Source organism: Berghia stephanieae, chromosome 9 (genome assembly GCF_034508935.2).
Source record: "Berghia stephanieae isolate SIO BIC M18660-M18661 chromosome 9, UCSD_Bste_1.3, whole genome shotgun sequence".
NCBI classification, from domain to species: Eukaryota; Metazoa; Mollusca; class Gastropoda; order Nudibranchia; family Aeolidiidae; genus Berghia; species Berghia stephanieae.
This window is the reverse complement of record NC_088368.1, coordinates 40,152,944-40,168,608: the sequence shown is the minus strand read 5'-3', so window position 1 is coordinate 40,168,608 and position 15,665 is coordinate 40,152,944. Positions and strand designations below refer to the sequence as shown.

Here is a 15,665-nt window from a genome sequence, read left to right as displayed (position 1 = left end):
AGACACTTTTAGACGACGTGGACACCCGAATATCAAATCCGAGAAGGGGGAGGGGGGAAGGGGCAGAGGGGAGGGGTTAGAGGTCACGGTGTTATCATGTATTATCATGTCTGGGAAATGGCCGTTCATTGACGTATCTAGAACTTGCGATTTTTATTTAATGTAGCTATAGACATAACGAATGGGGGGGGGGGGGGGGGCGAAGTGGCCGAGTGGTTAAGGCGTTGCACTGTGACCCGGAAGGTCTCGGATCCGAGCCCCGCTTTAAGGCATATGTTTTTTTCCCTTGGGCAAGGTAACTAACCCCAAATTTGCTCACTTTGGACAACATTGGTGATTCTTGTTGACTTCGGACATCTTGGTTGATGAATTATCTATATCATTCCTTCGCGGAATGCCTAGGCGACGATATCTTATGATGATGTGGCAGAAGGGCATAATTATTTTTTTTATAGACAGAACGAGGTTGACGTCACTCGGGTCTTTGTTCTTTTTTTTTTTTGCCACCTACGTTTATGAGTAATTCTCACTAAACGGTATTAACCAGACTATAACAATTCAAGGTTACACACAGTTTTGTGTGTTGGTCTGGTATACTTTCGAATGGCAATGTTGTGAGCTTTTTAGCCAAGCGCACACTATCTATAGAAGGACGAAAGTGACGTCACTCAGTTATTTTTAGACAGCCTGTTAGGGATAAGATCTCAGTAAATTACAGATAGAACGAAGTTGACGGTACTCAGGTCTTTGCTATTGTTTTTGCCATACATGTTATGGGTAAGTCTCAATAGGACTGTATTAACCAGGGTTGCACACAGTTTTGTGTGTTGGTCCATTATAATTCCGGAAGGTAATGATGTGAGGTTGTTAGAAAAGCGCACAGCATCTATATTAATCAGACTATAAACGTCTAACGTAAGGTATTTAATGTTTTAATGTTTTACGACACATTTATCAGCGCCAGTAAAAAGGAAGAAAAAACCCATTAGGAATGCAATTTAAAGCACCCAAGAAAAAAAAAAGACAAAGAGGAATTGATTCAAATGGGGATATCCATATGAAGATTCCAAAAGCATACCATCAATACGTCACTTCCTCCGTAATGACGCAGGGTAACTTTGTAACTATCGGAACAATAGCGGACGCCCTTATGAAATACTTCTTCGAGGAGCATAAAAGTGTATCCAGAGAGGAAAAACATTATAAATCTGATCATGTTTTGAATTGTATACATTCTGATCACATGACATGTGAAAAAATTATGGCCAGCGTGAAGAATAAAAATTACAGATTTTCTTTATTTAGAACCAAGCTGCTGGTTGCTGGGCGGACGTGTTATCAGACTATTGAATCCTATTGTACTGGGGTTTCCCTTTCAGCCAAGGACTCCGTGGGCCCAATGGCTCTCGAAAGCCATATTTTTGTTTATAAATCTAGTGCTCTACCAACTGAGCTATCGATACCCCAATTATTTAACAAATTAATATAATATTATGATATAAATAAAAAAATTTCTATCGAAAATGAAACAAGGGCTTTTCGTCAGTTATTTACAACTTTGATAGTACCGACCACGACGGTTAGAGATAACCACCATTCCGAGACTCTGTCGTAGTAGTTCGGATATCACCGTAGCCATTACTTTACGAAGGACACGATATCACACGGTGTGGTCTCAGACTATCGGCATTGACTAGAGAACTACCATACTCTGATATAACACTGTATTAAAAATTTGGGCCAGAAAAGTCTTCCTTCAAATTATATCGAATCGATTAAAATAACCCTCATTTTGCCACACACAAAAACCCCAACAAACTATCAAGCCTGGAATTATTTTTTCTAAGTCCCATGTTTATTATTTTTTGAGGAGATGGGGGATGATTTTAATAGATCAAATGTTTGAAGGACGAGTTTTCTGGCTAAAATTTTTAAATACGTGTTTTGTTTTTGTTTTGTTTTGTTTTGTTTTTCAGAGAAGCGCAGCGTAGTAGTAGAGATATCACGTGGTTTGGTTCTGAGATCGTGGACGTAGACTGGAGATTCGAAAATAAGGGGGAGGGGGGCGGGGGGGGGGGGGGAGGAAGGGTTCTAATCGCACTTCTTACGTACGCACGCTGTGACCCGGTTCTAGGATCTTAAAGGTGTCGGACCGTCGACCAGATAAGATTAGGACGGACTTTTAAAGTACAATTCGCTTTATTGGGAACCATTGACTAAATGCACCAAAACATTTGCGTCAGTGCATGACATAATTAGTCGGAAGGTGAAAATTTTGGATTTGCATTTTGTTGCATTTTCTGAAAGAATATGCTCCACAGAGCATTTTAATCTTTATTTGAGTAAATCGGGTGATTTTTCATGAAGTTATGGTCAGATGTATGGGAAAGGTATCCAGCAACTTTTCTAAAATTTCATTTATTTTTTCAACTTGACCAGCTGTAAAAAATATTTAGAAGTGAAATTAAGTTCTGAAATTTCCCGAAGATGTACAAAAAGGGTTCATTTAATCATTTATGACAAGAACTCATTTTGGATAAAAATTGACCATCTTGCTAAACTTGGAAATATCTCAGTTCAAACCTTCTCGTCATCCAACTGATTATGTCATTCACTGTATCATTTATATGACCACACGTCTCTAAATGGCAGTTTTTGTAAGTAGTCCTTAAGAGCCAATATATGGAGCCGGAGATTATCCCGGTTTCTACAGCATGAAACAGACAAAAGCAACTGTTCATTACCCTTTGGGGCAGACTTCGCAAAGTCTCAGGTTTGAGAGCTTTTTTTCCAAGATGAAGGTCAGTTAAATGATCGATATTTGAAGGACGAGTTTTCTGGCCATTTTTTTTAATATGGGTTTTTCCAGAATACTGCATTTACAATTATTATAAGCCCACACGAAAAAAAGAAAAAGGAGAATGATTCAAATAGAGAACAGATGAAGATTCCGAGAGCACACAATCAGTGTACTTTACTCTGAGACCACATAAGTCTCATCCTGTTTTGTTTTTGTTTGTTTTTAAGGGTTTTACGGCGCTTGCAACACATTAAGATCATATCACCGCCAGTAGAAAAGAAGAAAATGGAATAGTAAAAAGTTCTAGAATTACAATTAACGCACCCAAGAAAAGGTAAGACAAAGGGGAATTTGCTCGAATATGAAACAGATCTAGATTCCAAGAGACACTATCAAAGTACTTAGTTTGAGATCACCTAAAAGTCTTATCCAGTCACAAGTAAATGTCCCCACTAAGAGGAATACACTCAAATGATTACAAAACATAATACAATACATAACAGAGAGATGATGTACAAGGAAAAAAATATCATCTCCCAAAACTAACTATACATGTTATTGTTTCCCTCTCAGCCAGGGCAAGAACAAAACCAAGTAATCTCATTCCAAGACAAAGACAGAAAGCATGTTGTAAAACAGATATAGGGGGATAGAAGACATAGTAAGTGCCTCTCTGCCCACTATGGGAGGTCAGGAACCCCACCCACCAATTGGAAAACAACTGGTCCGCCACCCAGGTAGAGGAGTGACAACAAACGTTTCTGCTAAATAGATAGAACGAAGTTGACGTCACTTAAGTCTTTGTTATTGTTTTTTTTGCCATCCATGATTATGATTAATCCTCAATAAACTGTATTAACAGGACTATAAACGTTCAAGGTTACACATAGTTTTGTGTGTTGGTCCGGTATAATTCATGATGGCAACGTTGTCAGTTTCTTAGCCAAGCGCACAGCATCAATAAACACAATTGGATAATGTTGAATTTTGGTGAGGTTTATTCACAAAATGTTTGGAGCTTAAAATGGGAGTAAAAAGGAAAGATATGTGACATTTTTAAACAAGAGCATTTAAAACATGTATATAGAGCAATATCCAATAAACGTGCTCAAGGTGCATCGCACGGAGTCCCTAGCCAACAGCAACATTTGACACGACGCCCTGTTAAACGATAATACATTTTTTTCGTTTCGACATTTACTTATTTTACATCTGAGTACGGCGAGAGAATGTGAGTAAAAAGCCTTTTCCAAGGACTCATCAAGGCACGCTCAGAGCGGAAGTCAAACCCAAGACCTTCCAATCCTAAGGTGAGTGTCATACCACTAGATCACATAGCTACACAACATTCTTTTCGAAGACAAATAGATAGGTTTTAGTACTAAATTCAAAGTGATACTAGACTGCAAGATCTGTGGACTGTAACAAGTAATTAACAGAGATGAATATGACATCTTCAAAAAAGAGAACAAAATACAAAACACGGAAAGTTTCGGGGCTCAAACCCCTTCTTCAGCAAGCAACAAAATACAATGAAAACATAAATACATTTATCAGAAGAAGAAAAAAATTATAAGATCGACGGCAGAGAAATATGTCATAAATCTGGTACAGGGGATATGTTTGTTTGTTTGTTTGTTTAAATGTCTTTACGACACTTGCAACACATTTAGTTGTTTTGTTTGTTTTGTTTTTAAGGGTTTTACGGCGCTTGCAACACATTTAGGTTATATCAGCGCCAGTAAAAAGGAAGAAAATGGGATAGTAAAAGTTCTAGAATTACAATTAAAGCACCCAAGAGAAAGGAAGACAAAGGGGAATGGGAACAAATAGGGATCAGATGTGGATTCCAAGAGCATATCACCAATGTACTTAGTTTGAGATCACCTATGTCTTATCTGGACACAAGCACAAAATCCAACAAAGAGGAATACACTCAAATGTTTACATTATACATTAAAAATAAATATAATAATACATAACAGAGAGAAGATTTACAAGGAAAAAAATATCATCTCCCAAAACAATAACTATGCATTTGACTGTTTCCCTCTCAGCCAGGACTCCGACGAGGGCCAGGACAAAGCCAAGTAACCTCATTCCAAGACAAAGACAGAAAGCTTGTTGGAAAACAGATATAAGGGGATAGAAGACACAGTATGTACCTCCCTGCCCGCTATGGGAGGTCAGGATCCCCACCCAGACACATTTAGTTCATATCACCGCCAGGAAAAGGGAAGAAAATTGGATAGTAAAACCATTCTAAATGTACAATTAAAGGACTTGATGAAAAAAGTAAGACAAAGGGGAACGACACAAATAGGGAACAGATGTAGATTCGAAGAGAACACTATCATTGTCCATGGTTTGAGAATACATAAAAGTCTCATCCTGACACAAGCAGAGGCCCACACTAAGATAAATACATTCAAAATTTTACAATTCATATGTTAAAAAATACAATACATAACAGGGATTATTCACAAGGAAAAAAAACATATCCCAAAAACTATAGCTATACATTTGACTGTTTCCCTCCCAGCCAAGGACCTCGGTCAGGGTCAGGACAAAACTAAGTAATCCCATTCCAAGACCAAGACAGAATCAACTCGGAAAACAGATATAAGGGAATAAAAGACACAACGTGACCTCCTGCCCACCATGGGTATAGGGGATTAGAAGACAGCAAATGATATTCCCCTGCCCACTATGGGAAGCTAAAAGACCACAGCCATTATCAGGTTGTTGTTTTTTGTTGTTAATCGTTTTACGGCGCTTGCAACACATTAAGGTCATATCAGCGCCAGTAAAAAGGAAGAAAATGGGATAGTAAAAAGTTCTAGAATTACAATTAAAGCATCCAAGAAATGGTAAGACAAAGGGGAATTAGTTCAAATAAGAAACAGGTGTAGATTCAAGAGCACACTACCAAAGTACTTAGATTGAGATCACTAAAAGTCTCATCCAGACACAAGCACAGGTCCCCACTAAGAGGAATACACTCAAATGTTCTACAAATCATTTATAATATAAAGAAAACATAATACAGTGCATAACAGAGAGATGATTTACAAGGAAAAAAATATCATCTCCCAAAACTTACTATAAATTTGACTGTTTCCCTCTCAGCCAGGGCATCTGGTCAGGACCAGGACAAAACCAAGTAATCTCATTCCAAGACAAAGACAGAAAGCAAGTTGGAAAACAGATATCGGAGGATAGAAGACGCAGTAGGTACGTCCCTGCCCACCATTATCAGGTGATTTGTCCTCTCTCAAAACATAAATTAGAAAGATTAACCAAACTAAAAACTGAATTTTTGTTTAAACATAATAAAATGATGCAAATTATATATATACCATTTACACCTCATTTTACCAATTTTCAGAATTCTAATTCCCATTTTCATGGCCATATTTATAAAGGATGACATAAAAGCGTAGAAAGCAGAGTTCGATTCTAGTATGAAAGAAGAGGGGGAGGGCTTACTTTGTAAACAATGGTGGTACATGTTACAAACGTCACATAGACGATTTTAAAAGTCTCCCTTCCCTCTCAAATTAATACTATCGATAAGATGTCCATTTTGGTTCTACTATACAAATTTGGCGTACTCTAGAAAAACATTTTTATAATTTTGGCTAGAAAACTCGTCCTTCAAATATCGGTCGATTAGAATGACCCCCTTCTTGGCAAAGGCTTTCACGCATGGGAAATCAAAAAAGATTTTGCGAAGTTCCAGGTTTGGGAATTTTTGCCAAGATGGGGATCATTTTAATCGTTTGAAAGTTAGACGAAGAGTTTGTTTTTTTCGGCCAAAATTTTAAATACGTATTTATTTCAGATTAGGTACGACAGAAATTATGTTATCGTATGGCTTATTATTTTTGGCAATCGCTTTGGCTTATTTTGATCGCCTATTAATCTCGTTTCCAATGTATATCCTGTTCCTTGAACAGACGATGGTGTGGTTAGACCCCCCTTGAAACTCCCCGCTCCATCGCGGGGGGTTCCACACTCCCCTCGTGTGTGTGGGGGGGGGGGGTCTATTTTGTAAACATTGACCTTTTCCGGTGTAGATTATTATAATATCCTTACTTTGCTTGTTTTTATGGGTTTCACGGAACTTGCGACGCATTTTGTGTCATACCAGCGTCAGTAAAAAGGAGGAAAATGAGGTTGTCAAAAAATTATAGATTTACAAGTAAAGCACCCAAGAAAAAGATAAAGGGGAATTCGTTCATATAAGGAATAGATCTAGATTCCAAAAGCAATGTACCTAGTTTGAGATCACGGTACTTATAAGTTTCATCCGGGAACCAGCACATTATGAAAATGAAAGGAATACATTCAATTGTCTACATCTTCAAAACAAAAATATAACGATCACTATATAAATAACAGGGATATTATATACACGCGTAAAACATCACCTCCCAAAACTACCACTATACATTTAACTGTTTTCATCTCAGCCAAGGACTCCGACAAGGGCCAAGACAAAAACCAAGTGATCCCATTCCAAGACAAAGACAGAAATCAACACAGAAAACATATAGGGGGATATAAGACACAGTATGTGATCTCCTCCCACCATGAGAGGTATCCTTCTCTCGTGGATGTTGTGGATTAGACGCGACTTGCACCAATTTGCAGGTCTGATAATCCAATTCCTTTGGCCTCATTGTTGTAATGGAAATCTCAAAATAACGCAAAATATTGTCTCTGACAAAGACACAAGAAAGGAAACACAGAGCATTTGAGATGTGGACCTATAGACGAATTGCAAGGGTATCCTGGAAGGAAAAGAAAACAAATCATCAAGTACTCCAAACTTTAGGAATAACATCAACAACGATCATTTCAACTATTAGAAAGAGGATAACCCGATATTTCGGCCACATCAGAAGGCACGACTCACCACAGAAGACCATTGCAGAGGGAAAGATAGAAGGCAAGCGTGGTCGAGGACGAAGAAGGACAAGCTGGCTTGGAAATGTCGCAGTGTACGTAGGAAGCCCCATACACCAATGTGCGAAACTCTCAGATGAGAGAAAGAGCTGGCGAACCATGATCTCCAACGTCGTGTCCGACATGGAACATCGGTAAAATAATTGTCTATTACAGCAATGTTAAACTAGGCCCATAATTGCTGTTCGGATGTCAGACCTGCATAGATGATCGCGTCGATTACACGTAATTGGTCAACGATTCAGATTTCTTAAATGTCAATAATTTTTAGAACTCGATAAATGATAAATATGAATAGAAAAATAATTTTGTCAGATTATGCCCCTTAGTGATGTCCAACACAGTGAACACTATTGAGAAGACAGCACACACGTAAACACTATTTTGTTTTGTTTTTGCTTTTAATGTTTTTACGGTGCTTGCAACACATTAAGGTCACATCGGCGTCAGTAAAAAGTAAGAAAACGGGATAGTAAAAAGTTCTAGAATTACAATTACAGCATCCAAGAAATGGTAAGACAAAGGGGAATTGGTTCAAATAGGAAAACAGATATAGATTCCAAGAGTACACTATCAACTACTTCGTTTAGATCACATAAAAGTCTCAGCCAAACACCAGCACAAGATCCCACTAAGAGGAATACACTCAAATGTTTACAAATCTTATGTTAAAAATAAAATTAAAATAACAATACATAACAAAGAGATGATTTACAAAGGAAAAAAATATCATCTCTCAAAACAATAACTATAGATTCGACTGTTTCCCTCCCAGCCAAGGACTCCAGCCAGGGTCAGGACAAAACTAAGTGATTTCAATCCAAGACAAAGAAAGAAAGCAATTTGGAAAACAGATATAGGGGGATAGAAGACACAGTAAGTGCCACCCTGCCCATTATGGGAGAGGGCGAGGGCAAAACCAAGTAATACAATTCCAAGAAAAAGACAGAAAGCAATTTGGAAATATACAGATATAGGGGGCAAGTGCAAGAAGACACAGTAAGTGCCTCCCTGCCCAGGATGAAACACTATTTTGGGAAGGTCGGTGGTTTCAACGAGTGAACAAAATTCACAAAATCAAACAATTCATTTTGCTAAAAACAAGCCACAACACTGTGATATAAGTCTCGTGTGGAAAGGATAAGCTTTTGCAATATTATATTCTTTATTGTCAACCATTCAAGGGAGTGAATTCGGTAGGCAATCCATTCACTAAACAAAGCCTCTGGTATTCATCGTTTGATGATCTTTAAGAATAAAAGTTCATTCATTCATTATATCATTCTTTTTTTTTTCATTCATTCATAATCCTTTTGTCTGTGTTTATGACTAATTGAATATCAATATCATTCATAATCAAGTATGAATCTGTGTTGGGTGAAGAAATATTTAGCATCTAACGATGTGAAAATTGTCAAAATATTTTTCTCTCTGTAAACCAGAGCAGTTTTGCTGTCTCAAGGGGAAAAAAATAAGATTTGTTGTTTTGTCGGGGGTTTTTTTTTTTCTCATACGTAGACTGTGTGACGAATTGACATAAAAACGTTGTGATCATTACAGAGAATATAATATATGAATCCAAACTTGTATTTGGGTCGAAATGTCAAGGTATTGTGATTTCAAAGTGTTGCCGGGCAGAAGACTATAATATGCCACAGTCCTCTTGAAGAAACGATGGAGGTGGATGGGACACAATTCTGAGGCAGGTCCGGTCCATCCCAAAGAATGATTGATCTCCAGTGGACACGAACATCTGTGAGTAAAAGGAAAACATAGACAACATGAACGCTTGGTAAAAACTGCGGAGACTGGAATTAAGACTGTTGGTCTCAGCTGGTCTTGAAAAGGAAGAAAGAAAGAAAGAAAGAGAGAGAGAGAGAGAGAGAGAGAGAGAGAGAGAGAGAGAGAGATAAAGAGAGGGGGGAGAGAGAAAGAGAGACAAAATGAGAAAGACAGAATGAGAAAGGGAGAGAGAGAGAGAGAGAGAGAGAGAGAGAGAGAGAGAGGGAGGGGAGGAAGAGGGAGATAGAAACAAATTGTGAGCTTTAATATAGCGCAATATCCACTAAACGTGCTCAAAGGGCTTTACAGGGGGTCCCTGGCCAACAGCAACACTTAACATGTAGGACGTGACATGACGCCTGTTAGGCGAAATTCCATTTTTTTCGGACAAAGAACACGCTGTTAACGGCCAGGTACTCGATTTTACACCTGAGTACGTTGACAGAATGTGAGTAATGAGTCTTTTCCAATGACTCAACTATGCGCCGAGCGAGGCTCGAACTCAGGGCCTTCCGATACGAAAGTGAGTGTCATACCACAAAACCACATAGCCGCAATGACCAGAGAGAGAGAGAGAGAGAGAGAGAGAGAGAGAGAGAGAGAGATAGAGAGAGAGAGAATGAGAGAGAGAGAAAGAATGGGAGATAGAGCTTTGAGCACATTTAGTGGATTTTGCGCTATATAAAAGCTCAATTTAATTTAATTTAATTTAATTCAATTATAGTTAATTTAAGACCAACTTGACTTGTACTTCGGACACACACAAGACGTACATTGCCTATTTTAGTCTATCTTGGTCATTCATTGTTCAATTCTCGATAACGGAAGGACCCTATTTCGTCCCAGATTAAACCTGAGAACAAAACCCGACATGTTGATAAAAACGGGCGGTGTCAGGACCAGCCCTCCCATAGCGCCCCCTGGTCCATTCATGACCTGTCCTGGAAATGACCACTACCGGCAGGGGGAGATAAGAAGTAAGATAAATGACCAGTTACCGCCCTTTAAACTTTGTCCAAGTTTTAATATCAATTTATATATATAAAGGACAGTGAAGGTATTAGTTTTATTTTTAGCTTTTTCCCCCCATTAAACGTATAGATAGAATGAAGATAACGTCACTCAGGTCTTTGTTATTGTTTTTTTTTTTTTTGCCATCCACGTTTATAAGAAATTCTCACTTATCTCTATTATCCAGACTATAAAAGTTCATGGTTACACAGTTTTGTGTGTTGGTCCATTATACTTCTGGGTGGCAATGTTGTGAGCGTCTTAGCCAAGCGCACACTATCGATATTTTCTAGTATGCTCTACTTTTTACACATGCATAAATAAACACAAACACACACGCTTTTACCTGCCAAGTACCTATTTACACCCGAGTACGGTGAATGTGAGTAAATAGCCTTTTCCCAGAACTCAACCGTGCGCCCTCCAGAACATGACTTGAACTAGGGACCTACCGCCCGAAGACGTGTGCCATCCAACAAGACCAACAAATTAGCGTCCTGTCCAAAGAATAGCGAGCAATTGTTGTCCGTTTCATGTTATAGAATCCGGTATAAAATCTGGCTTCATGGGTCTAATAACTGAAGAACTATTAAATACACATACATATATACTCACACATATAGAGACATACACATACAGACATACGAAAAAAAAGGGGGGGGGGGGGGGAGAGAAGAATAGTGAGGAAAAGAGACATGAGAGAAATGTCATATGCAGGCACCACTTCAATGACTAAAGGGAAGACAGAAGGAACGATATAGACGTCATTTGACGGCTCCTTGTTATTATTTATTTTTAGCCAGCCATTTTTATGAGTAATAGGATTCAATAGTCTGATGCCACGTCCGTGCAGCAACCAGCAGCTTGGTTCTAATTAAAGACAATATGTACTTTTTATTCTTCATGTTGGATAGAAGTTTTTCACATGTCATGTGATCAGAATGTATTAACGTCAAAACATGATCAGATTTATGTTATTCTCCTCTGGATACACTTTTATGCTCGTAGGAGAAGTATTTCATAAGGATGTCCGCCATTGTTCCGATAGTTTAGAACCAGTTACTATACGTCATTACAAAGGAAGTGACGTCACGACTGTTGAATCCTATTCTCACTAAGTTATATTATATCAATCAGACTATAAAGGTTCAAGGTTACACGTAGTTTTGTGTGTTGGTACGTTGTATCCGAAATGGGTCCTGCAGGGAGGGACTTACTGTGTCTTCTATTCCCCCTATTGATAGTATGCGCTTGGCTCAGAAGCTCACAATATTGCCATCCGGAAGTATTACGGACCAACACACAAAATTGTGTAACCGTTAACGGTTATAGTCTGGTTAATACAGTTTAGTGAGAATTACTCATAAACAAGGATGTAAAAAAAAACAATAACAAAGACCTGAGTGACGTCATCTTCATTCTATCTATATCTGTTTTCCAACATGCTTTGTCTTTGTCTTGGAATGAGATTACTTGGGTTTTGTCCTGGCAAATGCCAGATATCCAAGATGAGAAGGAAACATGTGGCAGTCTGGTTAAAGTTTTGGGAGATGATGATGTTTGTCTTGTAAATCATCTCTCTGTTATGCACTGTATTATTTGTTGTTCTACATATATATGTTTTGTAAACATTTGAGTGTGTTCTTAGTGGGGACATGTGCCTATCTGAGAATGAGACATTTAGGTGATCTCAAACTATGTACATTGATAGTATGCTCTTGGAATTGACATCCATGTCCCCATCACTGCAGAATTTTCACCTTAATGATATATTGTTCATGTCACAATCTTCATGAAGATTCAGATTCAAATTTTCTTGGACATCCTGTATTTAAAAAATATAAGTGTTTAGGAGAATATGGGAGGAAGAGGTAAATGGTGGTGGGGGGGGGGGGGGGGGGGGGGAGAGAGAAGGGAAATGTGAAGGAGAAGTGGAGAAAGATGAAAAAGGAGAGATAGATTAGTGGAGAGGGGGGTTCTTCTGTAGGAGAGATGAGGAGGAGGAGAGAGAAAGGAGGCGGGGGAGAAGAGAGGAGGAGGGGAGGAGGAGAGGAGGAGGAGAGGAGGAGGAAAGGAGGAGGGATGTGAAGGGAGAAGGAGGGGGATAAGGGAAGAGAAGGGTGAGAAGGGAGAAGAAGAGGTGTATAGGGAGGAGGAGAGAAAAAAGGGGGAGGAGGAGAAGGGAGAAGGGGGAGGAGGAGGAATAGGACGAGGTGGAAGCTAAAATAATGGTAACGAAAACAGCAAAAGGGGGGAGGGGGGGGGGGGTAAAAGGAACGGAAAGTTGTTATCATTTCATATGGGAAACACTCACTACCTCTAAACATTGGGATGAAAAGGGGGGGGGGGGTATAGCTGTTGAGGGCCCTGTAATGTGGTGTGATACTCACCTTTGGACAGGATGGTCCTGGGTTCGAGTCCCTCTCTGAGCGGCGCATAATTTAGTTCTTGGAAATGGTTCTTTACTCACATTCTCTCCCCGTAGTCGGGTGTAAAAATGAGTACCTGGCCGTTAACAGCGTTGTCTCTGTCTAAGAATATAATGTAATATCGCCAAGGTTTGCTTGTTTGTTTGGTTCTTTTTTTTTTAAGACATTCCATCCAGACGCCATATCAATGACTATGGGTACATTTTGCTTTCATATTTTCTCATCGTGAATTCATTTCATTTATCTAAAGACACAAAAAAGTGTATCTTTATCAAGCCACTAAAAACGTCGAGTTTTTATTATTTTTACGGTTTCTTCCCACCAACTCTAACAATATAAAGAGCCTAAGTTGCTTTATATAGTAGTTCTTTAGAGCCATTGGGCTGGGCCCATGGAGCCGGAGTTTATCCCGGTTTCTGTAGCGTGAAACGGACAATAGCAATTGCTTGCTATCCTTTTAATAGGACGCTAGTCTATCGCAAAGTACTTTCCGCCAAGTCTAACAGAATCATCTACCCATTTACTGCTGGGTGGACAGGGGGGTCAGAAAAAATCTCAACATCGATCTTGGTCCCTTTTTGTGTGAAGCGAGTGCTCTACCAACTGAGCTATCGGTTAGATAAACAAAACAAAAATTTCAACTCCAGGTAAGCAAGTCAGTATATAGATTGTATGCACCTGGCTAAGATACTCACAACACTGCCATCCGGAAGTATAACGGACCAACACACAAAACTATGTGCAATCTTGTTCGTTTATAGTCTGGTTAATACCGTTTACTGAGAATTGCTCATAAACGTGGATGGCAAAAAAAGCAATAACAAAGACCCCGAGTGACGTCAACTTCATTCTATCTATATTTTCTTAGTCATTGAAGTGGCATCTGTATATGGAATTTCTCCCTTTTTTAAAAAAAAAATCATATATTTCTTTTTTTTTTTTTAAATTCTACTGATAAGGGAAAGACTTTCGTAGTTTCACAGCAAGATTAAAGAGGGGATTTTTTAAAATTATTATCGCGGGGAGACCCCACGAAGCCTCCCCCCCCCCCCCACATCCTCTTTATTATCGGGGCTAAAGTTACTATAATCTGAGAAAACAATGTTTGGACTTAAAGATTAACCCTCTCCTTACCAACTGCAGAAAAATCTTCACATTCGTCACGGTACAACCAACATTTGTCTTATTCAAATTTCTTTCGTACATCATAAAATTTAAAGAAAATGAACAATGTGCCGTAGAGCATGTTTAACTAAAGAAATTATGTATGGCAAGAACTTACTGCTATTGTGTCAGAATGATTTTTAAAAATATAGTTTTGTGTTAGTTGCGTGTGAAGTTCTGGGGAAAATCCTGGACATGGCTGGTAAGGAGAAAGTTAAGTTGCTAAAAATATAATAAAACTGCTGTGAAACTACGAAAGTCCTCCCCTGATAAGTTTGATTTACCTTGTACAGCCAAGTTTCTGTTTAAGCGGTGATGGCCTGTCGAGAATTTCTCGGTCGTCTGTTGTATATGGCAGTCTGTATCGGCCGTTTGCTGGTGGCTTCCTTGCGGCCAACACCAGGGGCAGCAGCAGCAGGAGTAGTAGTAGTAGTCGCGATGGTGGGGTTGGAGACATCAACTGTAGAAGCAACAGTCGAGGAGGGGTTGCTGTAGTAGACCTCACTGGAAATAGTGATCTTGTCCTTCTTCGATTTATTCTTCTTCTTCTTCGTCGTCATCTTCTTCCCACTGGCGTTTCCGTTTCCGTTTCCGTCAGCTGCTGCTGCAACGCAAGAAGTATCGGCCATGTTGTACGTACCACTAGGAATTCCAGCAGGGGTCTCGTTGTATAACCCTGACAGATCACAGCAACACTTGTAGCTATCACAGATCACCGGCTGTATCATCGTCTCCAACTTCTCCACGCTTAAATTCCCTGTGTTGTAATGCATCACGATATAGCGCACAATGCTATCCATAGACCACAACGCGAAACCTTTCGATACCGCATTGCAAATCAAATCTCGAAATCGAAAGTAGGAAGGGCAGACAACTTTATAACCATTTTCCCCCTTTTTTTTCGCCCCCAATTAAAAGGGAAATTTTTACGTGTGGCGACCTATTCCCTTATCTTTTTTCAAGTAAATAAAAATTCCCCTTTTCGTTCATCTTTAAAAATTAAAAAACCCGTTTTAAAAAAAACATCGAAAAAATTCATCAATCGGGGGTGATTCCTTTTTTTTTCCATTTTTTTTTTCACCTCCCTCCACCAACCCCAAAAAAATTTTCTAAAGTTTTTTTTGAAAAAACAAATTAACAGAAAAAACACATAAAAAATTCCCCCCCTTTTAAAACCAAAACCGGGGGAAAAAAAAATTTAAAATGTTTTTGGGTTTCCCAAATTTTTGGGAGCTTTGGGGGCAAAAATTCCCCAATTGCCAAAATAATTTTAAAGAGCAAAAAAAAAATTTTTATTTTTTACTATAATAATTACCGAAATTTATAAAATTTTTTTCACCTTTTAAATTTTTTTTTTAGTAAAAACACAACTTTTAAATTTAAAATTTTCCTTTTTGGTTTTTTTAAAAAAACCCCAAAGGGTACCGGTTTTTTCGTGATCCCCCAAATTTAAACATCACCATTTCCCAAAGATTTTAAATTTTTTCATCGAACAATTTGTGTGTTTT

The 15,665-nt window shown here is 38.7% G+C and overlaps 1 protein-coding gene across 1 annotated transcript; it reads right to left on the bottom strand.

Annotated features, from left to right (window-relative positions):
• Positions 1-3,775: 3,775 nt before the first annotated feature.
• On the bottom strand, positions 3,776-15,042 carry LOC144980241 (uncharacterized). The gene is made up of 2 exons (XM_078927854.1): positions 14,442-15,042; positions 3,776-9,524 (listed from the first exon to the last, which is right to left on the bottom strand). Exon 1 carries the CDS (start codon positions 14,955-14,957, stop codon positions 14,463-14,465), a length of 495 nt encoding a protein of 164 aa, XP_078783980.1. The 5' UTR covers positions 14,958-15,042; the 3' UTR covers positions 3,776-9,524; positions 14,442-14,462.
• Between the last annotated feature and the right edge of the window lie 623 nt (positions 15,043-15,665).

Excerpts from the sequence above, each read along its gene's own strand:
- LOC144980241 (XM_078927854.1), bottom strand. The coding sequence starts at position 14,957 with ATGGATAGCATTGTGCGCTATATCGTGATGCATTACAACACAGGGAAT.